The sequence below is a fragment of the Camellia sinensis genome, chromosome 3 (genome assembly GCF_055761805.1).
Source record: "Camellia sinensis isolate YWXY chromosome 3, ASM5576180v1, whole genome shotgun sequence".
In the NCBI taxonomy this organism is placed as follows: domain Eukaryota; kingdom Viridiplantae; phylum Streptophyta; class Magnoliopsida; order Ericales; family Theaceae; genus Camellia; species Camellia sinensis.
Window position 1 is genome coordinate 89,414,769 of NC_138963.1, and position 25,178 is coordinate 89,439,946.

The following is a 25,178-nucleotide window of genomic DNA, read 5'->3' on the forward strand; positions in this document are numbered from 1 at the left end:
GCTTTAAGTAGCTCAGTCTGGCCGAGCTCTTCATGCTCAGTCTGACTGAGGCTTTAAGTCACTTAGTCTGGCTGAGGCTTTAAGTAACTCGGTTTGACCGAGCTCTTCATGTTCAATCTGGCTGAGGCTTTAAGTAACTCGGTCTGGCTGAGCTCTTCATGCTCAGTCTGGCTAAGGCTTTAAGTAACTCGGTCTGGCCGAGCTCTTCATGCTCAGTCTGGCTGAGGCTTTAAGTCACTCAGTCTGGCTGATGCTTTGCATGCTCAGTCTAGTTGAGGCAGCGATCAAAGCATTATTGGAATACCACACAAATAACTGAGATATAAGTTTGTTGTCATTAAAGTGTAGCCCATGTGATCAGAAATTTACATCATGTGAGAGAAGAACAAGAACATTCAAGTGTGTAAATAGCCAAGAAGAAAATACAATAACTGATCAATATAAGAATGGAAAATTATTGAAAGTAACGCTTCAAGTGCTCGGCGTTCCATGGGTGGGGGAGATCTCGGCCCTCCATGTCCTGAAGTAGGTAAGTGTCGGGACGAGATCTGGCTTTAACAACGTAAGGTCCTTCCCATTTGGGTGCCAGCTTGCCCCCAGCCAGATTCTTGGTGGCGAGGGTTACTTTGTGCAAAACAAGGTTCCCCACGGCGAACTCCCTCGGTCGGACTCTGCGGTTGTAGTGAGCTCTCATTTTCTGTTGGTATGAGGCGCGTCTGACTGCAGTGGTTTCTCAGAGCTCTTCAATTAGGTCAAGGTCTACCCGACGCAGCTCTTCAGTTAGTTCTGGATAGGGTAGGCAGACCGATTTCCACTAGGATGACTGCCTCAGCGCCGTATGTTAAGCGAAAGGGGGTCTCCCCAGTGGGAGTTCGGGCGGTAGTGCGGTAAGCCCAAAGTACATTTGGTAATTCCTCAGCCCAGAGTCCCTTAGTAGCTTCTAGCTTAGTTTTGATGATCTTCAAAAGAGAACGGTTGGTGACCTCAACTTGACCATTGGCTTGGGGATGGCCTGGGGAGGAGAAACATGGCTGGATTTGAAGCTCGGCACAAAATTTCCTAAACTTGGCAATGTCAAATTGTTTACCGTTGTCGGAGACGATGGCTTGAGGGATACCAAATCTGCAGACGATCGACTACTAGATGAATTTAGTTGTGTTCCGCTCAGTAATTGTGGTAAGGGGTTTTGCTTCCACCCATTTAGTGAAGTAATTGATGGCGACAATGGCGAATTTGGTTTGCCCCTGGCCAGTGGGCAACGGGCCAATCAAGTCGATCCCCCATTCGGCGAATGGGTAAGGGCTGCAGAGTGTGAGCAATTCTGTGGGAGGAGCATGGGGGATGTTGGCAAAACGTTGGCACTTATCACATTTAAGCACGAAGTCTGTCGCATCTTGATTAAGAGTAGGCTAGAAATAACCAGTGCAAAGTATTTTGTAGGCTAGGGACCTGCCACCCGAATGATTGCCACATACACCCTCATGGACTTCTTTCATCACGTAGGTCGCCTGAGTAGGATTAAGGCATCTCAGGTATGGGCGTGAAAAGCCCGTTTTGTACAAAAGACCATCGACAAGAATGTAATTGGACGACCGATCCCTGACCTTGACGGCTTACTGTTTGTCATCTGGCAGTTCCCCCGTTGTCAAAAATAGAAAGATGACGGATGCTCAGGGGATAGGTTCATTTTGGAGGAAGTAGACTTGCTGCTGGTTTGGGGAAATGGCAGGGTGGGCCAGGTACTCGAGGCAGACACCGTGATTGAGGTCTGACTAGTCTGTCGAAGCCAACTGAGCCATTTCATCTGCCTTGGAGTTTTCTGCTCAAGGGATGTACTTGATGTGGAAATTATTGAAGAGGCGAGCGAGGGGGAGTGCATTATCCCTATAAGCTCGCATGGAATCTTCCTTGGCATCGAATTCCCCCATGATTTGTCCGACGATGAGTTGGGAATCGCTGAACACTTGGATATGGCTGACATTAATGTCTCTGGCGAGGCGAAGACCTGCAATCAATGCCTCATATTCAGCATCATTATTGCTTGCATCAAATAGGAACCGGAGAGCACACTTGAAATATCCACCGTCAGGGACAGTGAGGATGAGGCCAGCCCCACTGCCTTTCTTGCTGGTTGATTCGTCGACGTTGAGGGTCCAAGAGTGGGGGTCTTCTGGCTCGGTAGGGGTTGGTGGAGATAGAGGAGTTGTGATTGGAGTGGGATTAGTGAATTCCATAATGAAATTGGCAACAGCCTGCCCCTTAATCGCTGTCCGAGGCCGGTAGGAGATGTCAAACTGGCTGAGTTCAATCGACCACTGCATAAGTCTACCAGAAAGCTCTGGTTGTTGCATTATCTTCTTCAATGGTTGGTTAGTGACGACCACTATGGAATGGGCTTGGAAGTAAGGACGGAGTCGTCTGGAGGTGGTAACCAAAGCCAAGGACATTTTTTCTAACAGTGAGTAATTCTGTTAAGCTCCTCTAAGAGCCTGACTGATGTAGTAGACTGGCCGTTGGACAAAGCTGTCTTCCCTGATAAGAGTTGCACTAACTGCGGTGTTTGACACGGCTAAATAGAGCAAGAGGGGTTCACCCGTGATTGCCTGAGAAAGGAGGGGGGGTGGCCATGCACTGCTTCAACTGCTAAAAGGGCTCTTCGGATTCGGTCGTCCACTCAAGAGTTTGCCGGAGAACTTTGAAGAAGGGGAGGCACTTATCTGTTGCACGGGAAATGAAGTGGTTGAGGACGGCCAGTCGGCCAGTAAGCCTCTGAACCTCCTTAATCGTTCTGGGAGACTGCATTTCAATCAAGGCCTTGATCTTTTCAGGGTTAGCTTCAATGCCTCGCTAACTAACCATGAAACCCAAAAACTTCCCAGATCCTACGCCGAAGACGTATGTCTCCGAATTGAGCTTCATTTGGTACTTTCGTAGGGTAGCGAAGGTCTCTCGTAGGTCGGCCAGATGATCAGTGGAGAGCTTGCTCTTGACTAGCATGTCGTCGACATATACATCCATGTTTCGGCCTATCTGGTGATGAAAGACAGCAGTGACTAACCGTTGGTAGGTGGCCCCAGTATTTTTCAACCCAAACGGCATCACACGGTAATGGTAGGTACCTCGATCGGTGATGAAGGAGGTATGTTCCCGATCAAACGGGTGCATCAGAATTTGGTTGTACCCAGAGAAGGCATCCATGAAGCTGAGCATTTGATGACCGGCCGTGGCGTCAACCAGCAGATCTTTGCGAGGGAGAGGATAGCTGTCTTTGGGGCAAGCTCGGTTGAGGTCGGAGTAGTTGGCACAGAGCCGCCACTTACCATTATTTTTATGAACCAGAACCACATTCGACAGCCATCTGGGGTAGTCCACATTTGTGATGAACTGTGCTTCAAGGAGCTTATCTACTTCAGAAGCAATAAGGTTATTACGCTTCGGGTGAAAGATGCGTTGTTTCTGGCGGATAGGTCAAAAATGGGGCTCAATGCTGAAACGGTGTGTGGTGAAAGAGGGGTCAATACTTGGCATATCGGAGTGGGTCCATGCAAATACATCATTGTGCTCAATCAGGAGGGCGGTAAGGTCGGCCTTGGCCTGGGGGGATAGTTGGCTACCAATCTTGGCAGTTTTGGCCGGGGTAGGTGGGATCGATGAGGACCTCGACAAGCTCTTCCACTAGTTCCCCTCTGACCAGCTCATCCTTGTCTCTGACATCAAGTCCTTCAATGATCATAGCCTCCCTGAGCTTGACTTCTTTAAGTGAGGCAACATAACATTCTCTGGCCACGGTCTGTTCTCCCCTCACTGTGCTGACCCCAAGATCGGTAGGGAACTTGATGGCAAGGTGGAAAGTGGATGTGATAGCTTGGAAAGCATTTAGGGCGGTGCGGCCAAGGATGATGTTGTGGCCAATCGTGATATCCACGAAGGGCGCTCCGAATCCGGAGACTTAATCGGCCTTAAGGTGTCATGCACCAAAAGGGGCTCCGAATCTGGAGACTTTAATTTGGCCAATTGTGATATCCACGAGGGGCACACCAAATCCAGAGACTTAATCGGCAGAGGGGCAGTCGACCACAAGGAAGGTGAGCAACTTGGTGGTCTGTCGAGGGTACTCGCCGATTGTGATGGGAAGATCGATGGAGCCAATGGAGGTGACCCGGTCGCCCGTGAAACCGACCAAAGGGGTTTGGAGAGAGGACAGACTTTCTTCCCCGATCTTGAGCTGGTGGAAGCAATTGAGAAAGATGAAGTCTGAAGAACTACCGTTGTCGACGAGAACCCGTCTAACCTTGTAATGGGAGAGGACGGCGGAGATGACGAGAGGGTCGTCATAGGGGTAACGGATGCCTGTGCAGTCGGCGTCTGTAAAGGTGATAGGCTCGGTCCACTACTTAGGCTGTTTGGAGGGTCGGTCCAATATGACAACTTCTTTGTCTGAGACCTGCTTTATTTTTCTGAGTTCTGCCCACTGGGCCGAGCGGGATGGTCCTCCACAAGCAAGCCTGCCAGAAATAACTCTGATTTCTCCAACAGGTGGGGCGGGGTTACCTTGTGCCCGAGGTTGCTGTGGAGGGTGATCGTGACCTTGGTTAGGTTGTGCTGGTTGTCGGGGAGGGGTGTGCCGGTGGTTGTTTCTAATGGGTTCAGTCCGTTGTCTCTGCTGAGGGCGAGTTTTCGTGAATCAACTGAGACGACCTTGACGAATCAAGCCCTCGACCTGATCTTTGAGGTTAACACACTCTTCGGTGTTATGGCCGTGGTCCTGGTGAAAACGACAGTATTTGGACTGGTCTCTCCGATTTGAAGGAGTCCGTGATGGTTGGGGCCATTTTAGGGGGTAGTCACGCTGGATCTGATTGAGAACTTGTTCCATGGATGAATTGAGGGGTATGTACCGCTCGAACCGGCCGGGCGGTCGGGCTGGTGCCGATCGGTCAGCTCGGGGGGGTCGGTCGGTATAATGAGGTGCTCGGTTATTGTATTGGGTGTTCCTGGTGTCTGAATCCTTTCTCTTCTCCCTGGTGGTGGGGTTTTTGGCTGCTGGGTCTTGGCGAGCGGCTAGGAAATCTTCGGCGTTTATGTATTTTTAGGCTTTGGAGAGTAGGGCTGCTATAGAGGTCGAGGATTTTTTGAGAGGGAGAAGAGGAAGTCAGATGACCGCAGATCGGCCATGAAAGCTGTAAGGATGACTTTGTCATCGTTTTTCGCTACTTGTAAGGCTTCAGTGTTGAAGCAGGTAACGAAACTGCCCAGCGACTCCCCCTCGGTTTGACGGATGTTGAGGAGTTGGGTTGCCGGACGTCGCTGGTGCTGAGCTCCAATGAAATGGCTGAGGAAGGAGTCACTGAGGTGCTGGAAGGTGGAGACAGGGTCCGCCGGCAGCTGACTAAACCAAAGTCGAGTTGACCCCTTAAGTGTCACGTGGAAAGCCCGACACATAATTTTGTCAGGGAATGCATGGAGGATCATAAGGGTTCTGTAGGTCTCCAAGTGGTCGACTAGGTCCGTCATACTGTCAAAAGAGTCGATGGTGGGCATTTTGAACTTGGGGGTAGAGGCTTGTCCCTGATGGAAGCAACAAATGGGGAGTTGGCTGTGGTAGATGGTTTATGCTGTATGTTCTGCATGACCCCTTGGAGCTGAAGCTTCATGGCTCGGAGTTCTGCATCCCAGAGAGAGATGTTGTCACCACCGGAGGGCATCGGGGGCTAGACGCTGCTGGCCTCTCCTTCAGGGGTCAGTGCCGGGATCGATGGCTGTGGGCCCCGAGGTGGCAGGTTTATACCTAGGGGAGGGGGTTGTAAGCCTTCCAAGTTGGGTGGATTAGGCTATAGGATAGTGTGGCTCGGGGCTCGTTCTTGGTTGAGGGGAATAACTGGAGGTGGTGGAGGAGGCATAGGAAGGTTTCTTTGGAGAAGAGCATTAATCAGGGCTTGGTTTTGCTCGGCCAAGCGGTTAATGCTGTTGGTGAGCTCGATGAAATACGATGGTGGGTTATTTGGATTGGGGGGGTCGGCTTGATGATCAGGAACATTGGGGTGAGAAGCCATGGGTCTAGTCGTGACCATACACCTTGGCAGGTGGTAGGAAAGGGGTTATTGGGGAAGGGCCTCCGGCGACAATGAGCACAACTGGCGCGCAAAGTGAGATTCCCACAGACGGCGCCAACTGATGATACTACAAGAGACTTGGACGGGTCGGACTGATCCACACTTCTCCAACCGGTATCCGAGTGATCAAGCCCACCAGAGAACCTGCACAAGAGTTCAACGGGGAACGGGGAGTCCCCCAGCGAACCCTCCGACGAGCAAGTTAGAAAGAGAAGTGGATTGTAGAGATAGATTAGAGATAGAAAAGCTTAACCTTATTCTTGTCTTCAACATCTGCTTATATCCTCTGGTAATCATTTCGTTGTCCCTTCCGACCTGTCACCTTGGCCGAAAGTCTATGCTGTAGCTTCCCTTGTTCAGGGTGAGGGCGTCCATCCCGACGAAGAGGGGTTATCACAATAAATGCTGTAAGGGGGCCTCATTAATGGCGATGTGCCGTGGCAATAACTCTACAAATCTTTGTCTGCTAATGTGGCTTGCCCTTCTCTTGTCATGTGTCTTGATGTCATTGGTTCTTATTGCTACATGGGGCTTCAGCAGTGCTGGGCTCTAGTAGTTAGGATATGTATTGGGCTCTAAATGGTGGGCTATAACCTTTATGGGCCTACCCATGTCAATTTGGGAAATTTGAATTGAATATCAATTGAAAGAATGGTAAGAATAAGGAGCATACATTTTGAGCAACTAATTGAGATTGATAATAAATTGAGAAATATTCCACTTTATACATTTATTGAATTCGTTGAGAGTGATATATATATATATATATATATATATGTATTGTTGTTAGTTATGCTATAATATTGTTTAATGGAATATTTTGATAGAAATAACTATTATTAGCAATCAGTAGAGGATTGCATTGTTGTAAAAATATTTTTTTAATTTAAGATAAATTGTAATTGACTAATGACATAGAGATTAATGTGGTGATAGAAATGTTTAGATTTTATGAGTTGTGTGATTGAGTAATTTGAACGGGGATGAATGAAAGTGATTTGAGCTACACTCGATATGTGTAATGTGTTGTGTTATATGGAAGTAACCACGTTTCTTTAGGTTAATAACCAGTAAAGTAAAGACGTGCTATGTAGAGGTATCATGTTTTTTCCAGTTAACAATCGGTAAAGTGGGGGTATGCTATATAGAGGTACTGCGTTTCTTCCGACTAGTAACTCGTAAGTGGGGTTGTTTATGTGGAGCTTGGCAAGACCACGGAGAGGTATATATATTTGAGATTCATTATTGGTATATGTATGTGTCGAGGTTCTTTGTTAATGAATGAGTGTATTGATACTTATTTAGGTTATGGAAAATATCATAACTAGTTATGAGTTATGTGTTGCGGTTTATTATAGTTGCGTAAAAGTATACATATATATAAATGTTGAGTGCAATGAAGATACTTTTCGAGGAAATTGTGTATTTTAGAATATGAATGAGAAATTAGCATATTGTATATGTATAATGTAAAGCATCATGATTATATACATGTATGGAATATATTAATTGGAATTAAAGAATACGCTTACTGAATTATATGTTCATCTCATGTTAAAAATCTTTTCAGGTACCGGCAATGAACCATGACGATGAGTTAGTGTGGAAAATGAGCACAAGATAATGAGCCTTTTTATTCAGCCTGTAATTGTAGGCGGAATGTTATGTGTGTATCAAGGGTTACACCATTTTTCTTTTTTTGATGTAAGCTTGAAAGCACTTTAATTTTATTGTATTCAATGATTCTCATGTATTGATTGGTCATCATATGTATGTATATATACAAGAGAGATTCTATTTTATTATATATATCATTGCCTTGTTATCACCATTCGAGTTTATTTATCTCGGGTCGGACCATATATTTTGAAAGCATTACAAGTATAATAAGCTTCATAGTTTTGGCATAAATACCCCAATCTGTTGTTTAGTAAAAGTAAAAGTAAAAGGACCAAAATTATTACAAATTGTGTGAAGATACAAAGATAAATAAAGTAATATATATATATATATATATATATATAATTTAAAAGAGATAACATTATTTTTCATTCAATGAATTATTTATGAAAAGGGACTTAGTGTTAAGTGAATTAAAATTTTAGGAGACCTCCCTTTTAGTAAAACTAAAGGGACCAAAATTAATGCAAATGGTGTAAAGTTACAAAAATAAATAAAATAAAATATATATTTCAACATAAAAGAAATGATAATGTCATTTTTTTTATGCATATAACTAATGAATTTCTAATGAAAATAAACCAAGTGTTGAGGGAACTAAAATTTTAAAGAAACTCAATGTAATTATGTCAAATTTATGAAATTTGTTGTATTTTATCTATACTTTAGGAGAGATCAATATAATTTTCTTTAATTTTTTTTGCAATTTCAAACTAAAAAATATTATTTATTTCAAATCTCAATACAAAACTCAGAAGTTAATCGAATATATGAAATTATTCAAAAATCATATTTCAAAAATTAATTTATAAAACATTTAAATTACGGGGAAAATTGCAATCAAAATGAGAGGCAAATGTCATTTGATTGAAGGTATTAAAGTTAAAGGAGAGACTGTGTGAACAAATACAAGCTATTTTGTGTAGGCATACAAATGGATTGAGTTAATTTGTTGACAGTTTAATAAATTTTAATCCACAAGCTAACTAATTATCTAATTTTATTATCTAATCAGTCCAACTCAATCCACAAATAATCATATTATTAACATTCAGCATTCAGAATTAAAATTAAGAAAGCCTTTAGTCTATTCTTAAAAGGGATTTAAAATTCAAGTGATATGAAGTTTAATTATCAAATATATTTAATTTATTTAAAGTATTGAGTTGAATTATTAAACACTACCTCTTTCTACATTGAGAAATGTCATATACTACGTAGAGGATGTAAAACAGAATTTCACAACTAAGAGCTTCTCCAATGGTTAGATAGAATCATTGTTAAAAAAAATTGAAATAAAATAAAATAAATAATCCCCAAATCACCTCTCTAATCGGGAGATAAAACTATCGCTCTAATTTAGTATTGTTATTCCCTATAATTGACACGAGGAATAGCAATAGGTAAAATTGTAATTTACCAAATTGAGATATGAAAATGAGTGATTATGATTAAAGGTAGAAATCCACAATTCAGTGGTTGTGACTAGAACAAGAAATATATAGTATTGCAATTTGTCACTATTCATTGCTTAGACATAACAATAGCTAATGTTCTTAATGATAAAAGTCTGTTTGGTTGATAAATTTCAAATCAAGAAATTTGAGATTGAATTTTATGAAAACATGTAGAGTATGTTATTGTAGGTTCATAAAAAAAAAATTGGCAAAGAATTGAGAAGATGGTTAAAAACTAGTTTTTTGACTTTTTAAACTTTTTTTACTGTTTTATGTGAGAAGTGATGTGACTCAAACTCAAAATGGGTTAAAAACTAATTTTTGGCTTTTAACCCATGTTTCCATATTTTTTTAACATCTTTGTAGCTAAAAAAAGAATCTTCGATATGATTTCAAATAAACTATCTTTGCATAGGTATTTCAATCCCATCATATGATCTTGAAATACTTAGGTAAACTAAATTCGAACTATTCATCTTGCTTTCCCTTGAAGGATTAATATCAAAGCCATATATTTCAAATCCATAAATAGAAACGAAGCCTAAGGTTAGGAACACTACCCTATATAATTGGTCTTTCCCATTGCAGGGCAATTCTAGACCACAAGCATATGGAAACTGAAGTTGTGAGGCCTCTTCAGAGGTCTTTGTGTCATCATCAAGGAGAAGAATTACAATGAAGTGTTGATTGAAATTGATTCACAAAAGAGTCCTTACAAAGCCATCATTGATAATGACAACTGCAAGTTTCTAATACAAAAATCAAACAGCATAGGTTTCTGGGCACTATCAGCTAGGTAATGAATTATATATAATAATCAAAGCAACAAATAACAATCAAATAAGTAAAAACAAATTCACATTCACCAGCCTACGTAGTTCAAGACATACACAAGCCACAAAAACAGATTGTCTTTATTTATGTGTGGAAATGAAAAAATTTAAAAAGCAAGTTAACTTAAAGATCTACTTTGGCAGTTGATCAACTCAGCTACATGACCCCTTCTGGGGAAGATGTGAAATTATCCTTTAAAATCTATGTCAGCACCACAAATATATATGCTCCTGGATTTTTCCTTATCTTCTTCTTCTTTTCTTTTTTATTTTGTATACCTTTTTTACGGAATTTTTACTGGAAAAAAATAAGAAAGCAAAAGGGAAATAGTGTAGCGACAAGCATGCCTCATATCATCTATAAACATCCTAATTAAGTTGACGCAAAAAAAAATAAAAATAAAAATGAGCTACCCCATTCTTCTAGCTGCTAACAGCAACCAAAATCTTCCTCTTGGTTCCCGGTTCCTCCTGCAAAACCACAACATCTCTCACCTTGTCCAACAGCTCCTCCAGCTCATTCACACCAAACCTCTGGTAATCCAGTGGTCTCTTGTATCGTTGCTGATATAGAGCCTCAAAGCAACCCAGGAAGATTCTACACGAGTAACTCACAAGAATCTCTTGTAGCTCGTACTTAAACTGTTCGAGACTTGGCTCACCAGTTTCACATCTAGCTGCCATCCCCAAATCAGTGTTCTCTACACCCGTCCGCTCATCTTGTTCTTCTATAACCACCCTTTCTTCATCTGAGAACTCATCTGAAGATCCACCAACACCTGTGATGATGTCAATGTTCTCTTCCTGAGTCCCTTTCCCCTTCTTGTCCTTCTTTGCCAGAGCTAGTGGAGGAGCACTTGGGCCAGGTCTCGAGTTTCGGAGGTAGACAAACTTCTTCTGACCTTTTCCCTCTATTGCCATTGTGTCACCCATCTTCTTGAGAAGATTCACAAGTTTGGAAGCCCCATATTCTGATATATAAAGAGGCCTCCCATAAATTTTCTGATACTCAGCATGAACACGGGTAAGAGGCAAACACCCTCCAGAAAATTCAAGCAGCTTCATCAGCTGTTGTTTCAACCCATTTAGATCTCCAGGCTGTACAAACATCATATCGTTCTGATCACACAAAGCAACAGATCCTCCTGAAACTTCGTTTAAGCCAGATGGAAGACTTTGTGATCTTAAAGTTGAGGGGAAACAAGGCATGGCGATTGAAGTTCTGTTGTATTCAGATAAGGACTGTGATATCATTGAGAAATCCCTCGAGTTGGAATAGCTTTGTGAGAGACCTCTGTATACAATTGCTTCTTCTTCGTTCTGAGTCTGACTATCTGGGTAGTCATTGATGTGGCACCCCATAAGATACCCAGCAATCTCAGCTGGACCTACACGAGGGGGAATTAAAGCCTTAGAAGGCGGTACAAAGCCTTCCCCACGAGCTACACTAGACCAGTCCCATACAAACCTACCAGCGTTACATAGGGCAGATGAAACATCCACTCGAGAAGGAATGACAAGAATCACAGTATATCCACGTTGACCAAGTATGTGTAGTGCAGGAGCAAAATCAACATCCCCAGATATAAGCATGATGGAGGAAGGAGGGGGGTTGTCAAGAGCAAAAAGAAACATATCGACCAATATGGCCTTGTCAGCAGCATCTTTTCTCCCACTGGGTACATCTATGAGTTTGACACCAGTTCTCTGGCAGCCCTCTCTCAATCTCCTAGGGAAGGCATTAAAATCCCCATAGGCAGAAAACATGGTAACAGCTCCCTTAATTACAGGATGGACTCGCAATGCCATTCTGATGTTGCCAGCCACATCTTCAGAACGTACATCACTTGGGACAGGACAGTTCTCAATGTCCCAAAGAATAGCCACGGAACCATGTGAGGAGTTTCGGCTCTGCTGTGAAGGTGGTTGAGTCAAGTTCATGTTTGAATTTTCCACATGTGTCCCACCTTGTTCTGAGGATTCAGATGTCACTATCAAAGCTGATGCATTTGGATTAGCCATTAATGACTTTTAAAAGCTCACATGTTCCTGCAGATGGCCAAGAGACGGCACTATAAGTAACTACACAACAAGGTGCTTCTTAAAATATTAACATAGACTAGACCCAATATGAGAGTGACAAAAATACAAAGGAAAAGAAAAGAAAGATAAACAGAAAGAAACACCGTGGCTGAACTAATCAACTGAGCAGGTTAACATTCCATGGTATACCTAGCTGGTCAGCAGAACTAAAAGGATAATTTTGCCTGCAACCAATTGTATTGAACATATAGCACAGCATGATGGTCAAGACAACCTACATAGCAGCTAATAAATTAGATATACAACCTCGATAGGATACAGTATCAGTATGGTAATTTGGAACTAACGTGAACAATATTTTCTTGTTTCCAGTGAACAGTCAACTGCCCCAATCCTTGCCAGCATACAAATAACTTAACAATGAAATTTAAGAAGGAAAAAAAAAAATTGATTATAACATTCCTGCGGAATTATCATCACACTCAGTAGAGTATTAAATCAATGTTACATTACATGGACTCTTTTGTTCAACTTTCACCCAAAGTCCCATGTCCACTGGATATGACAAGGATAAGGGTGTGGAATATGTGTCCGACACCCGTACTTACTTTAGACATTTGAATCCTCTAATTTTTTGCAATGTTTGAAGAATAAGAAATTTACATTTGCCAAAAAATAAACATTTATAACTTCTAACATAGATGCGAGAGAAAATTCCACATTTTTTTCTAAATCTTATTCAATTTCAGGTACATTTTATATAATTTACAACATCTTATCTAAGAATACTATATAATATGTAGTATATATGTGGGTTCATAATGAGTCCCCATACCCATATCCTATTTTGGACAAATATACTAAAATTTAAGTTCATGAAGGTCTGACACTTGGACACACACTCGAACCCGATACTAATATCTGAGTCCATGTAACATAGAACTACTTTCAATATTACCATCAAAGCATTGGGACAACAAAGATAGAGAGGGAGTGAGGTGGGAGAAAGTGGAATAACTGCTTCAAGAAAAACATAAACTTGGACTGCTATATCCACATTAAAGCATATCTATTCCACTAAGAAAATCATCCTAAATGACCAAAATTCATAAACAAATAGAAAGGGAAAAATTACTGAAATTCTAAACATGTAAGAAAAACAGCATTGAATTTTATCAGATGCAAAGCAATGAGAAAGTATTGGCATAACTCTGTAAATTTGTATTGCAGTATTTCTTCAGCCAAAAATATGAACCAGTAAGCTTCAACAAAGGATAAGTCCAGAGTAATACTAGCAATTGAATAATATTCTTCAACCATGCACATTCTTGCATGTATGGATCTATCAATGTGCCTTCCAAAAGTGACAACTACGTATCAACATCTCTTAACTCTATTTTCACCTATCAGCCATGTCACAGCTCTACAAAATATTATAGATAGAAAAAGAACTTGAAGCTGCAGCTTGGTGGAACTATGCCTCAAAATCGATAGCCCAAAAAAATAGTTACCTAACATTGTGAAATCACACCAACATGATTAAAGCACAACCTAAACAACGAAATTGCAAATTCTCCAATCAATTATAAATGGAAATTTCTCTTCCTAGATCCATTGTTTCTCATTTCACAAGTAAATTGATGAAAATGACTTCTTTATTTCTTGCTCATGTTACAATCTATTAAAGCAAATGAGCTGTGTAACACTAAATATTGTCAATGAACAAATGTGAGGCTATTATAAACCCCCACAGCATAAATACTATGGGGCCAAGAGTTGACACTATGATAAGGATCTTCATAATTTTAGTCTCTACTATGTTGTGGATGAATTACCACCAATTATATCAACTCAGCCAATGACTAAGCATATGGGACAGAGTTGTGAATATCAATTGACGAGAATTATAGCCAATAAAAATAATTATGGTGCTGATGATCAGATTGGATATGAACTTGGAGACAATGGCTAACTTCACTGAAATCAAATTTAATGGTAATAAAGGTCATCACTTATCAGCAACAACTCAAAATCCACCACTGACCAAACTATGAAACACCCTGACCAGCAAGATGCATATTTATGGCCTTACATATATTATTTATGGATATAGGCAACAGCAAGTCTAAGGAAAGCACAGTTACAGCCAAGAACAGATGCGATCGCCTTCCCATGATTTGTGTTATCTATTGTAATTAGATAACCTCATGAACCACAGGTGCGCCTAGTGCCTAGAGGAGCAAAGCTAATTTTCCTTTCAAGGGAAAGTGGAGCATAAAAATGGATGGCTTAGAACTAAGGGAGTGTATAACTGGGGTGGCAATCAACGCCCAAGCATTCAATATATAATTATTGAACTGAGGACTTGAAACACCCCACCTTATTCTTGGATGCACCTTTGCATACCAAATGGGCTATAAGACACATTGTGCCTCTAGTTATCTAAACTTGCAAGCAACCACTAGTTGCAAAAGATGACTGTACTAATATCAAACTAAGCCTCGTGTCCTAATCAAGTGGAGTCAATTATATAAATCTTTTTTTTTTTTTTTTTTCCATTTCTCTCTATCAAGTGATTTTGCTTACTTAAACTAAATGAATTCATATATTTTTTTATTACAACATCCCATGTCAGTCTAAATCTTCCCCTCCCCCTACCATTTCTATTTACGGTGATTATATCACTCTTCTTTATCAATGCATCTATAGATTTTCATTATATATGACCAACTATGTTAGTTTGTTCTCCCTCAGTTTATCTTCAATTGATGTTACTACCATTTCACAAATATATTTATCTTTTAACTTCTTTCTAGTCTTAGTGCATAGCCATCTAAGCATCTTCATCTCAATTACACTCATTTTAAAAATGTGTTGTTTCTTAGTTGCTCAAAATTCTATCCTGTAAAACATGGTTGGCCTTTTAATTGTTTAATAAAATTTTCATTTCAATCTTGTTGATATTCGTCCATAACATAATATGCTCGAAGCACTACTCCACCTAAGCAAACCTACTTTGTATCTATAGACTAAATCATTTCCAACCTCTCCATCATTATTAATCATCGTACCATCAAAAATAAATAAATATATTATCAACAGACAACAATAGGCTTGTTCAAAAAGTAAAAGAATGAATCTTGCAAAGAAAGATGGAATTCTACATCGGTTGTGTAGTTATAGTAGCAGTGTATTTAGTATTACAACTGGAGCAGTAAATTGAAAGATAATTCCCAAATTCAATCATGACCTAATGGCATGCCATGTACTACATAGATTAATCCATGGGTGGCCTAAATTCAGATAAAGACTTCCAAAGAAGAGAGAGATCTTGCGCAAAATAGACTTCAATTTCAGCTTCAAATCCTCTATTTTGTCTAAATCTCAATGAACTACGATGAAGCATTAACTTCGAAAATCAGAACTGAAAAGACAAGAACAAGAATTAAATTAAGGAAAGAAAAATTAAATATACCTGATGTTGCCGATTCTTCTCATTCGCAGCTCTAGCGATGATTCTGTACCAGTCCCTGGAATAAAAATAAATCAACCGAATTCAACAATAAAAAAATTAAAAAAAAAAAAAAAACTAAAATTTCTTCAATTCAAAGCATGGTCCTTCTCCCGAGCCGAATACACATACCTAATTTCTGAAGAATAAAAAGGAGAATAAGATCTAATGCTTCGTCATGGAAATCTCAATTTGAAACCCTATATATGCATACAGATACGCACATAGATATAAATCCGCGGAGGGAGAAAGGATTTATTTCTGTGGGTTTTTCTATGGAGTTGTATAACTGAGATTTTAGGAAAGAAGAGAAACAGAAAAGATTTGGAAAATTTGTATAAATAAATAAATAAACAAAGGATAAATTAAAATACAAAATGCCTATGTAATTTGAAAAATTATAAAAATACAAAATGCCTATGTAATTTGAAAAATTATAAATATTTTTTTATTAGAATTTTTTATTTAACTGAAACATATTTTTAACATCATTAAAAACTGTTAATTGATTTAATAATTAATTAATAAAAATGACGATTTGTTATGAAATTAGAAATCTCAGAAGGTGAAATGTAATTTTCAAAATCACAAAGGACAATTTGTATTTTAATTAAACTTCAAAAGGTGTATTTGTAATTTATCCATAAATAAATTACAGTGTTTGACTTTGCATTAAAATAAATCAGCAAGATGGAATTTGAACTCGCTGGAATTATTTTGGATTTGTGTATGTTGATCGTCTAACTGGTCATTTGAAATATGTCAATTGACACGTTGGTTAACAAAGGTGACAGTTATAATTGACAATAGTGACAACTGTGATTAATAAGAGTGACGCTAGTCATTCGAACGATCATCTGGTTTACCGGTGATTCGGATGAATTCAAATTCGGTATATCAATCATTTTTTAAAATAAATTTTGAGTTTGTAAGTTTATAAATTTAAGTTTAAATTTTTTGATTTATTCTTAAATTAAATTATTTATTTATTTTTATTAATCAAAATCAACGGTAAAAAGTGTATTTTTGTTATTAATTCAATAAAAAATAATATTTTATATATATTTATATTACGTTTAATAGCTAAAATGCTATTTTTCCCGTCAAATGTATTAACAAAAATATACAAATAATTTAAATTAAAAGTAAATCAAAATATTGATTTTAAATTGGCAAAATTAAAAATCTTATTGTTTATTTTGTTATAAAGGTTAAATCTTAACTTTTTTTTTTAATTTTTCCAAAAAATTTTCATTATGTAAAATGTAAAGCCATCGACTGTTTTATAAAATGGGTCGTTCCTTTTAGGTTAGCTTTCTTTTAAGTTTAAATTTAAATTTTATCATGTTTACAATCTTTGTATATATCATTCTTTGAAAAAGTTTGATCGATTTGATAATCATAATTTTTTATCAACCAGATAGAAAAAAAATTGAATAGGTAGGAAAATTTTTGAACAAGCAGTCAACAAAAGTCAACAGATAAAAAAATTCAACAGACAAATTAAGGAGTAAAATTGAAAACAAATGTCCTTCAAAATAAACAAAAAGACCTTTTATCAAACTATTTTACAAAGAGTGGTCAACAGATAAAAAAATTCAACAGACAAATTAAGGAGTAAAATTGAAAACAAATGTCCTTCAAAATAAACAAAAAGACCTTTTATCAAACTATTTTACAAAGAGTGGACCTCTCACCAACAAAACATATCCAGTGAACCTAATACATTATGGAAAATGTTTGTTAGCCGCAAATTCTGTGCCTCAAATGGTCCGAAAATGCCAAAACGACGTCGTTTTAGCATTTTCAGAGTTGTTTTGTACTCAAAACGACGTCGTTTTGACATTTTCGAACCATTTGAACCATAGAATTTGTGGCCACCAATCATTGCCCATACATTATACCCTCTTTAAATTGGATTTGTCACTAATTTTCTCGTTTTTAATCTTATTTGATTCATATAAAATATTATAATTAAATTTAATAAATTATAATTAATATGAATAAATTGTCAAAGTGAGAAAGAAAGTCTTCATAAATAAATAAGAAATAAGATTTTTAGATAAAGTGTAAAAAATCTGACGAATTAAACTTCCTTTGTTGATTGCCGAGGGATGTTTCCAAGCTCACCTCAACCGGCCACGTGAACAAAAATGTTAAAATTTTTAAAAGTTATATTAACATTTTTATCAAATATATTACATAGGTATGAGACTTACATGGGACCTATATAGTTTGAATCCTACAACCATGTAAAATATTTGATAGAAATTTTAATAAAATTTTTAGAGTTCCTAACATTACTCTCACATGAATGAAAGATATATTTTGAGATGTTTTGAGAAAATGGTTAAAACCTGTGTTTAACTTTTAGGCAAACTTTACTTTACTCCCTTATGGTTTGGGCCGGGTGTAGATTACTCTCCCGACATTCGGAAATCACTACATAACCCTTATGTGGTTTGTGGACTAAAACTCACAATAACTTCTGTTAATAAAAGTTGTAAATTAACAATTATACCCTCATTCATCATCATTATCTTCTTATTCTTATCTCTCTCTCTCTCTCTCCCCCCATTTCATCTTCATCATCTTACATACAATTCACCCAGCTGACATACATTTCACTTCATCATCTTTCATACAGTTAACAGAAGTTGTACATACACTTTATCATCTTTCATCTTCACAAACCATTAAAACTTATTGAAACAGAATGACACACACACACACATATATATGGATAAAATCCAATATATATACATACAGCAGATGCAAAAATATATATGGATAAAATTCAAAAAAAAAATATATATATATATATATACATACAACAAATGTAAAAACAAAATCAATTTTTTTTTAAACATAACACAAATATATATATATATATATATGGATTTGATATACATATATATATATATATATTATATAATTAATTAATTTTTTTTGATGAATTGAAATTAGCTTTGATATATATATATATAGATTATGTAATTTGCATACACATATAAACAGATTATATATAGCTACACATTTTCTCTTCCAAAGTCTCAGGCACCAGCATTTATTAACTTTGGTTACATATAATCTATAATCTGGACGATGGGTCTGGATTTGGGTTGTCCGAAGCTGCTGGGGGTGGTCAACTGTGGAGGTTACGGTGGAGTTGATTGAAGAGTGGCTCTGGATTGGGGTTGACCGGAGAGTGGCGCCAGAATGGGATTGATCGGAGTTAGGTAGTAAGAAGCTCAAAAAATTTTGATAGTATGAAGATCAAACCATATTCAGTAAGATCAAACCATCTTTCATCTTTTTTTTCTTTTTTTTTGGGGGGGGGTAAAGGTTTACAGATCTGATGGCATTGTTTATAAATTCGAAGATGTGCCAGGGGCATTTTCGTCTTAAAAAAAGTATTACTCTCCTTACAAGCGCGTGACTCTCACAATGTGTTATCTTTAACGAAAAAGTTAACTATGCGTTTTAGTTCACAAATTATATGGGAGTTATGTGATGATTTTCAAATGTCAAGAATAATCCGCATCCGACTCAAATCATAAAGAAATAAAGTCCATCTTTAATTTTCTTATAAAAACAAAATAGATTAAAAATTAAGAAGCCACTTTTAACCTATTTTTTAAAATAAGCCTTTGTTTAAATTTGAAATTGGACGCACTATTGTTTGTACCGCCGCCCTTATCAACACGTGGTCCTTTTCGTTTTTGTTGGGTTTTGGTTTGTTTTTGTTGGGTTTTGTGATGGAGAGTTGAACCCAAACCCATGATCTTCTCCTAATGAGGTATATGAGATTTGACAATCACTACAGGAAAACATAGCAAAAAACACGGAGCTTTTAGCGACGCCGCGCCCCCCGTCGCAAAAAACGGTTTTTTGCGACGGTAACGTCACCCGTCGCAAATAATAGCCTTTAGCGACGGCATTTACCCGTCGGTAATGAAACTAAGCAGAGGGGTCGGAAATGCGGAAGTATTAGCGACGGTAAAGAAAACCGTCGCAAAACACCTTTTTTTTGAGACGGCATATCTCATTTGCGACGGAAATTTGCCGTCGCAAAAAAGTATTAATTCAAACGGCGCCGTTTTACGAACTACTGCCTTCTATTTGCGACGGTCTACAGCATACCGTCGCAAAAAGTCAAAATAAAAAAATCCCCCCTCTTCTTTTTCCTGTTGCCGCTCGATCCTTCCTCCCTAAATCCCTAACTTCACCCCCAAATTTCTCAAACAGGCTACGAGCAAGACAGCGGTGGTGCGCGCGAGCAAGCCAGCGGTGGTGCGGCGGCGACGACGACAAGTAGTGGTGCTCCGGCGACGACTCTCTCTCGCTCTGTGTATGTTCTCTCTCTCTCTCTCTCTCTCTCTCTCTCTCTCTCTCTCTCTCTCTCGGTCTCTGTATATATATATATAGATGAATGTCTATATATATAAATCTGTATATATATGCAATGTATATAAATCTATATATATATAAATCTGAAATCTGTCTATATATATATAAATCTGTTTATCTGAAATCTGTCTATATATATATATATATATATATATAAATCTGTCTATATATGTATAAATCAGTTAATCTTAATCTGAAATCTGTTTATTGTATTTAAATCTTAATTTTTTTTATAAATCTGTTTATTGTATTTAAAATAATCTTAAATAACTGTTTATTGGTTTATTGGTTTATATATATCTGTTTATTATGGTTTATAAATCTGTTTATAAATCTATTTTATTGGTTTATAAATCTGTTTATTGTATATAAAATAATCTTAAATAATCAGATTTCAGAGATGTCTATATATATCTGTTTATTGGTTTATTTAAAATACAATAAACAGATTTCAGAGATGTCTATATAAATCTGTCTATATATACAATAATCTTAAAATACAGTACCATAATAAATCTGTTTATTATGATAGAATTTCTTTTTTTTTTTGTATTTTTGATATCATACACATGTAATGGTTCGATTACAAATTTAAATTGCAAATGTTTAAATAAGTCATAAAAATATTTAAGAGAAAATAAAAAAAATACAAAAAAAAAAAGGATTTTAACCCTTATAATAAAATAAATCTTAAATTTTTAATTTAATTAATTTAAACCTTAAATAGGAATTTTAGACATTTCGTTAATTTGCCAAATAGGATGTCGAGTGAATATTTATGTGTAGGTATTATATTTAGAGTTACTTTGGTGAGATATTCTTGTGGATGTGTACAGATGATGGATAAGAGTTGGATTGATTTGCCAAATAGGATGTCGAGTGAATACATTAATGGGATTGATGAATTCCTTGTGTTCGCCTACACCAATAGGGTTGAAGGTTCGATGATTAGTTGTCCGTGTAGGAAGTGTGAGAATCGATACTATTTTGTACGAGATGGTGTACGGGAGCATCTGATTTTGAATGGTTTTTTTAAAAAATACAAACATTGGATTAATCATGGGGAATCTTACATATCTCTGCATAGTAATCGAGAGAATGAAACATTAGCTAATTTAGACATTGGAGATGATATGATTGGAATGATATAAGGGGCTATGGGAAATCCACATGCCGGTACAAGTGTTGAGGGTGATGAACCATAGGGGCCTGATCCCCATGCATCTGAACCCCAGCTCGGTCCAAATGCAGAGACTGCAAAGTATTTCAAACTTCTTCAAGATGCACAAAGTGAATTGTATCCGGGTTGTCAGACGTTCACATCTTTGTCATTCATTGTTCGACTTCTACATTTGAAGGTGCTTAATCAGTGGACGGACAAGTCTGTTGACATGTTGCTTGAGTTATTGAATGAGGCGTTTCCATTGGGTGTGAAACTCCCGGACTCATATTATAAAGCTCAGAAGGTCACAACAGATTTGGGCTTCACGTATGAGACGTGGGATGCATGTCCTAACAGTTGCATGTTGTTTCGAAACGAGGACGCCAATCTTGATAAATGTGTCATATGCAACAGTTCTAGATGGAAATCAAATGGTGATGGTGGTTCAAATGGTCCTAACACAGGTGGCAAACAAATAGCTGCAAAACAGATGAGGTATTTTCCTTTAAAGTCAAGGTTGCAGAGGTTGTTTATGTCATCCAAGACGGCCAAGTTAATGAGATTGCATGCAGAGGAACGAACTGATGATGGTGTCTTTAGGCATCCTGCTGACTCCCTTGCATGGAAAGATTTTGACCGTCGGAATATTGACTTTAGTAATGATTGTCGAAGTGTAAGGCTTGGCTTAGCATCTGATGGTTTTAACCCATTTAGGACGATGAACATAGTTCATAGCACTTGGCCTGTTGTGCTCATTCCATACAACTTGCCGCCATGGATGTGCATGAAGCAACCATTTCTAATTTTATCTGTGCTTATTGACGGCCCGAAAGGACCTGGTGACAAGATTGATGTTTATATGCAGCCGTTGATTGAGGAGTTGAAAGAACTATGGAATGAGGGTGTGTCAACATTTGATGCATCAACAAATCAAATGTTTCAAACGCATGCAGCTTTACTATGGACAATTAGTGATTTTTCCGCATACGCAAACTTGTCAGGATGGAGCACTAAAGGAGAATATGCATGTCCTTGTTGCAATAAGAAAACTACATCGTGTTGGTTGAAGCATAGTAGGAAACAATCATACTTGGGTCATCGCAGATTTTACCTACTGGCCATAAATTCCGGAAGGATAAAGTATCATTTGATGGTAGTCGGGAAGTCAGACTCAAACCAAAATTGTTGTCTAGAACTGAGATGTTGCTACAATTAGAATCTGAGGGTATTTTAACCCAATACAATAGGGATGACCTTAAGGAGAGGCATAGGAGACAGGTAGAGAAGGAGAAAGCTGGACATCGCACCCATAGTTGGAAGAAAAAGAGTATCTTTTATGAATTGCCATATTGGGAGCACAATCTAATAAGACACAACCTCGATGTGATGCATATAGAGAAGAATGTTTGTGACAATGTGTTGTGGACAATATTAGGGGTTGCAGGAAAATCGAAGGATGGTGTTAATGCTCGGCGTGATTTACAAGATATGAATATTAGAAAACCCCTACATTTGCAGTTAAGAGGGTCGAATAAAGCCTATTTACCACCAGCACAATTCACGATGACCAAGGATGAGAAAGATTTGTTCTTGAAAGTGTTGAAGGAAGTAAGAGTTCCCGACGGGTATTCATCCAATATATCACGTCGTGTGCGCTTACATGATAGAAGCATTGGGGGTCTTAAGAGCCACGATAGTCATATTCTGATGCAACAACTTATTCCATTGGCTATTCGCAGATCGTTACCGAAGAATGTAATTGAACCCTTGATTGAATTGAGCAATTTCTTTAGACAATTGTGTTCAAAAGTGAATCGTGCGACGGATTTGCAATATATTAAAGATCGTATCGCTGTAACACTTTGTCATCTAGAGAAAATATTTCCTCCGAGTTTTTTTGATATAATGGAGCACTTGCCTATACATCTAGCTGATGAAGCGTTATTGGGTGGAGCGATTCAGTTTCGATGGATGTATCCAATTGAGAGGTATCTTCTTACTTTGAAGCAATACGTGCGTAATAGAGCTCATCCTGAAGGATCAATTGCTAAAGGATATCTTATGGAAGAATGCATGAATTTTTGTGCACAATATCTCAGTGATGTGGAAACCAAATCTAGTCGACCCGTGAGGAACTATAGTGGTGTTGATAATTTGGGTCATGCTACTGGTGAAAACACAAGCTTTTATCTTGATAATACTTCTTGGGTACAAGCTCATCGGTACATCTTATGCAATACAAGCGCGGTTCAACCATTCATAAAGTAGGTTAAGTCACTCACTCAATATTTTATTATGTTTTATTGAATTTTCAACTAAAATTTTTGTATGGCTAAAATTTCAATCTACACAGCAAACACCTTGAAGTACTTAAGCTCAAAATGCCTCGTGTCGACGATCATCAACTTCGGCGTGAACATTTTGAAACTTTTCACATTTTGTTCAAGGAACATGTATGTATTTAACTCTATAGATTCTAGTTACTTAAGTCGATCTACATTTTAAATTTTACATTTTTGTGTTAAATAGGTCCAAACTTTGCGAAGGACTACTAATGTCATACTTTCTGAAGAGATTATTCTATTGGCAAATGGTCCTCATAACCTGGCAAGGAGGTTCAACGGGTATATACTGAATGGGTTTCGATATCGAGTAAAGGCCATGGATGATCGTCGAGCCACACAAAATTGTGGTGTAGCTTTGAAGGCAGATACCATAAGTTATGCTAGTCGAAAAGACAAGAATCCTCGTCTGGGGTCTGTGTACTATTATGGACAATTGACAGATATTGTTGAGATTCGATATTCTAATGAGAAGAAACATGTGTTGTTTAAGTGTGATTGGATTGACAACATTCACGGAAAGAAAGAAGATGTCTTCAATTTCACGTTGGTGAACTTCAATCATTTGTTGTACCGAGATGATCGAATTACCAATGAACCTTTCATCTTGGCGTCCCAAGCAGAGCAAGTTTGGTATGTTGCAGACCCGTTACAACCAGACTGGCAAGTCGTGGTGAAGATGTCTCAAAGAGGTTTATTTGATATGAGTTCAACTGATCCACAAATCGAGCCATACATGAGCCAACAATTGGAAGAAAATATAATACTTCGTGATGAAGAAGTTGGTTGGGTGAGGGAAGCCGCAGAAGGGGAAACAGTTGATGTTCAAATAGGCTGATATGTAATCAACATTAGTAATTCAATTAAGGCCAAGGTTGTAGTTAATCATCAATTTCTTAATTTACTTTGTCTTTGTAATTGTATTAGTTCAATTCATGTCATATTATAGTTGATGACAAACCATTGTCTATGTTTCTAATGTCAATTAATGTTATATTGCTTGCAGATTATTATGGGAAGGAAGAGGAAGCCTAATCATCCCCGGCGCATGATGTCTGATGTGCTACACAACAGGACATCAGTAGCACCACCATTAGAGGAGGCATCACATCGGCCAGCATCGGAGGGGCCATTAGTGCCACCACCATCTGAGGGACCATTACCACCGTATCGACCACCATCAGTGGCACCACAGCAGCTACCATGTACTCAGCCTCCACGCCTACCATCGGTGCGTCCACCATCAGTGGCACTACAGCAGCTATCATCATCAGCTTATGAGCCATCCGCAGGTATTTAAATTTGCTTTGATTTGCATGAAAATTATTTACACATACATTTATTTATGCTCATTATATATAACTTGTTTATTCTCATTGTATTTTGCAGACCCTTCGACTTCTTCACAGCCCACATCAGGTTTATTTGATATGATTTGTATTCACATTATTTAAATTTGCATTTGGTTGTTACCATTGCATATTGTTTATTATTATTGTATATCGCAGGTCATGTTAGTTCTTCATCAACCTCGACTAGGCGTGGTAGAGGATGTGCCAAGGGCATTAAAGAGTGGGGTACTGGTAAAAAGCTGCACATACAATTTGATGGAAATTACTGCCCAATA

The 25,178-nt window shown here is 38.0% G+C and overlaps 1 protein-coding gene across 4 annotated transcripts; it reads right to left on the bottom strand.

The window, feature by feature from the left end:
• Positions 1 to 10,143: 10,143 nt before the first annotated feature.
• On the bottom strand, positions 10,144 to 15,980 carry LOC114273170 (uncharacterized). 4 transcript variants are annotated; one of them, XM_028214928.2, is made up of 4 exons: positions 15,770 to 15,963; positions 15,602 to 15,656; positions 12,316 to 12,400; positions 10,144 to 12,132 (listed from the first exon to the last, which is right to left on the bottom strand). In XM_028214928.2, the coding sequence occupies exon 4, from the start codon at positions 12,103 to 12,105 to the stop codon at positions 10,507 to 10,509; it is 1,599 nt and encodes a 532-aa protein (XP_028070729.2). In that variant the 5' UTR covers positions 12,106 to 12,132; positions 12,316 to 12,400; positions 15,602 to 15,656; positions 15,770 to 15,963; the 3' UTR covers positions 10,144 to 10,506. The 4 variants fall into 4 exon arrangements, with proteins under 4 accessions (XP_028070729.2, XP_028070733.2, XP_028070728.2 ...); XM_028214932.2 differs by having other exon boundaries at positions 15,602 to 15,644; positions 15,770 to 15,910; XM_028214927.2 differs by lacking the exon at positions 12,316 to 12,400 and having other exon boundaries at positions 15,770 to 15,980.
• Between the last annotated feature and the right edge of the window lie 9,198 nt (positions 15,981 to 25,178).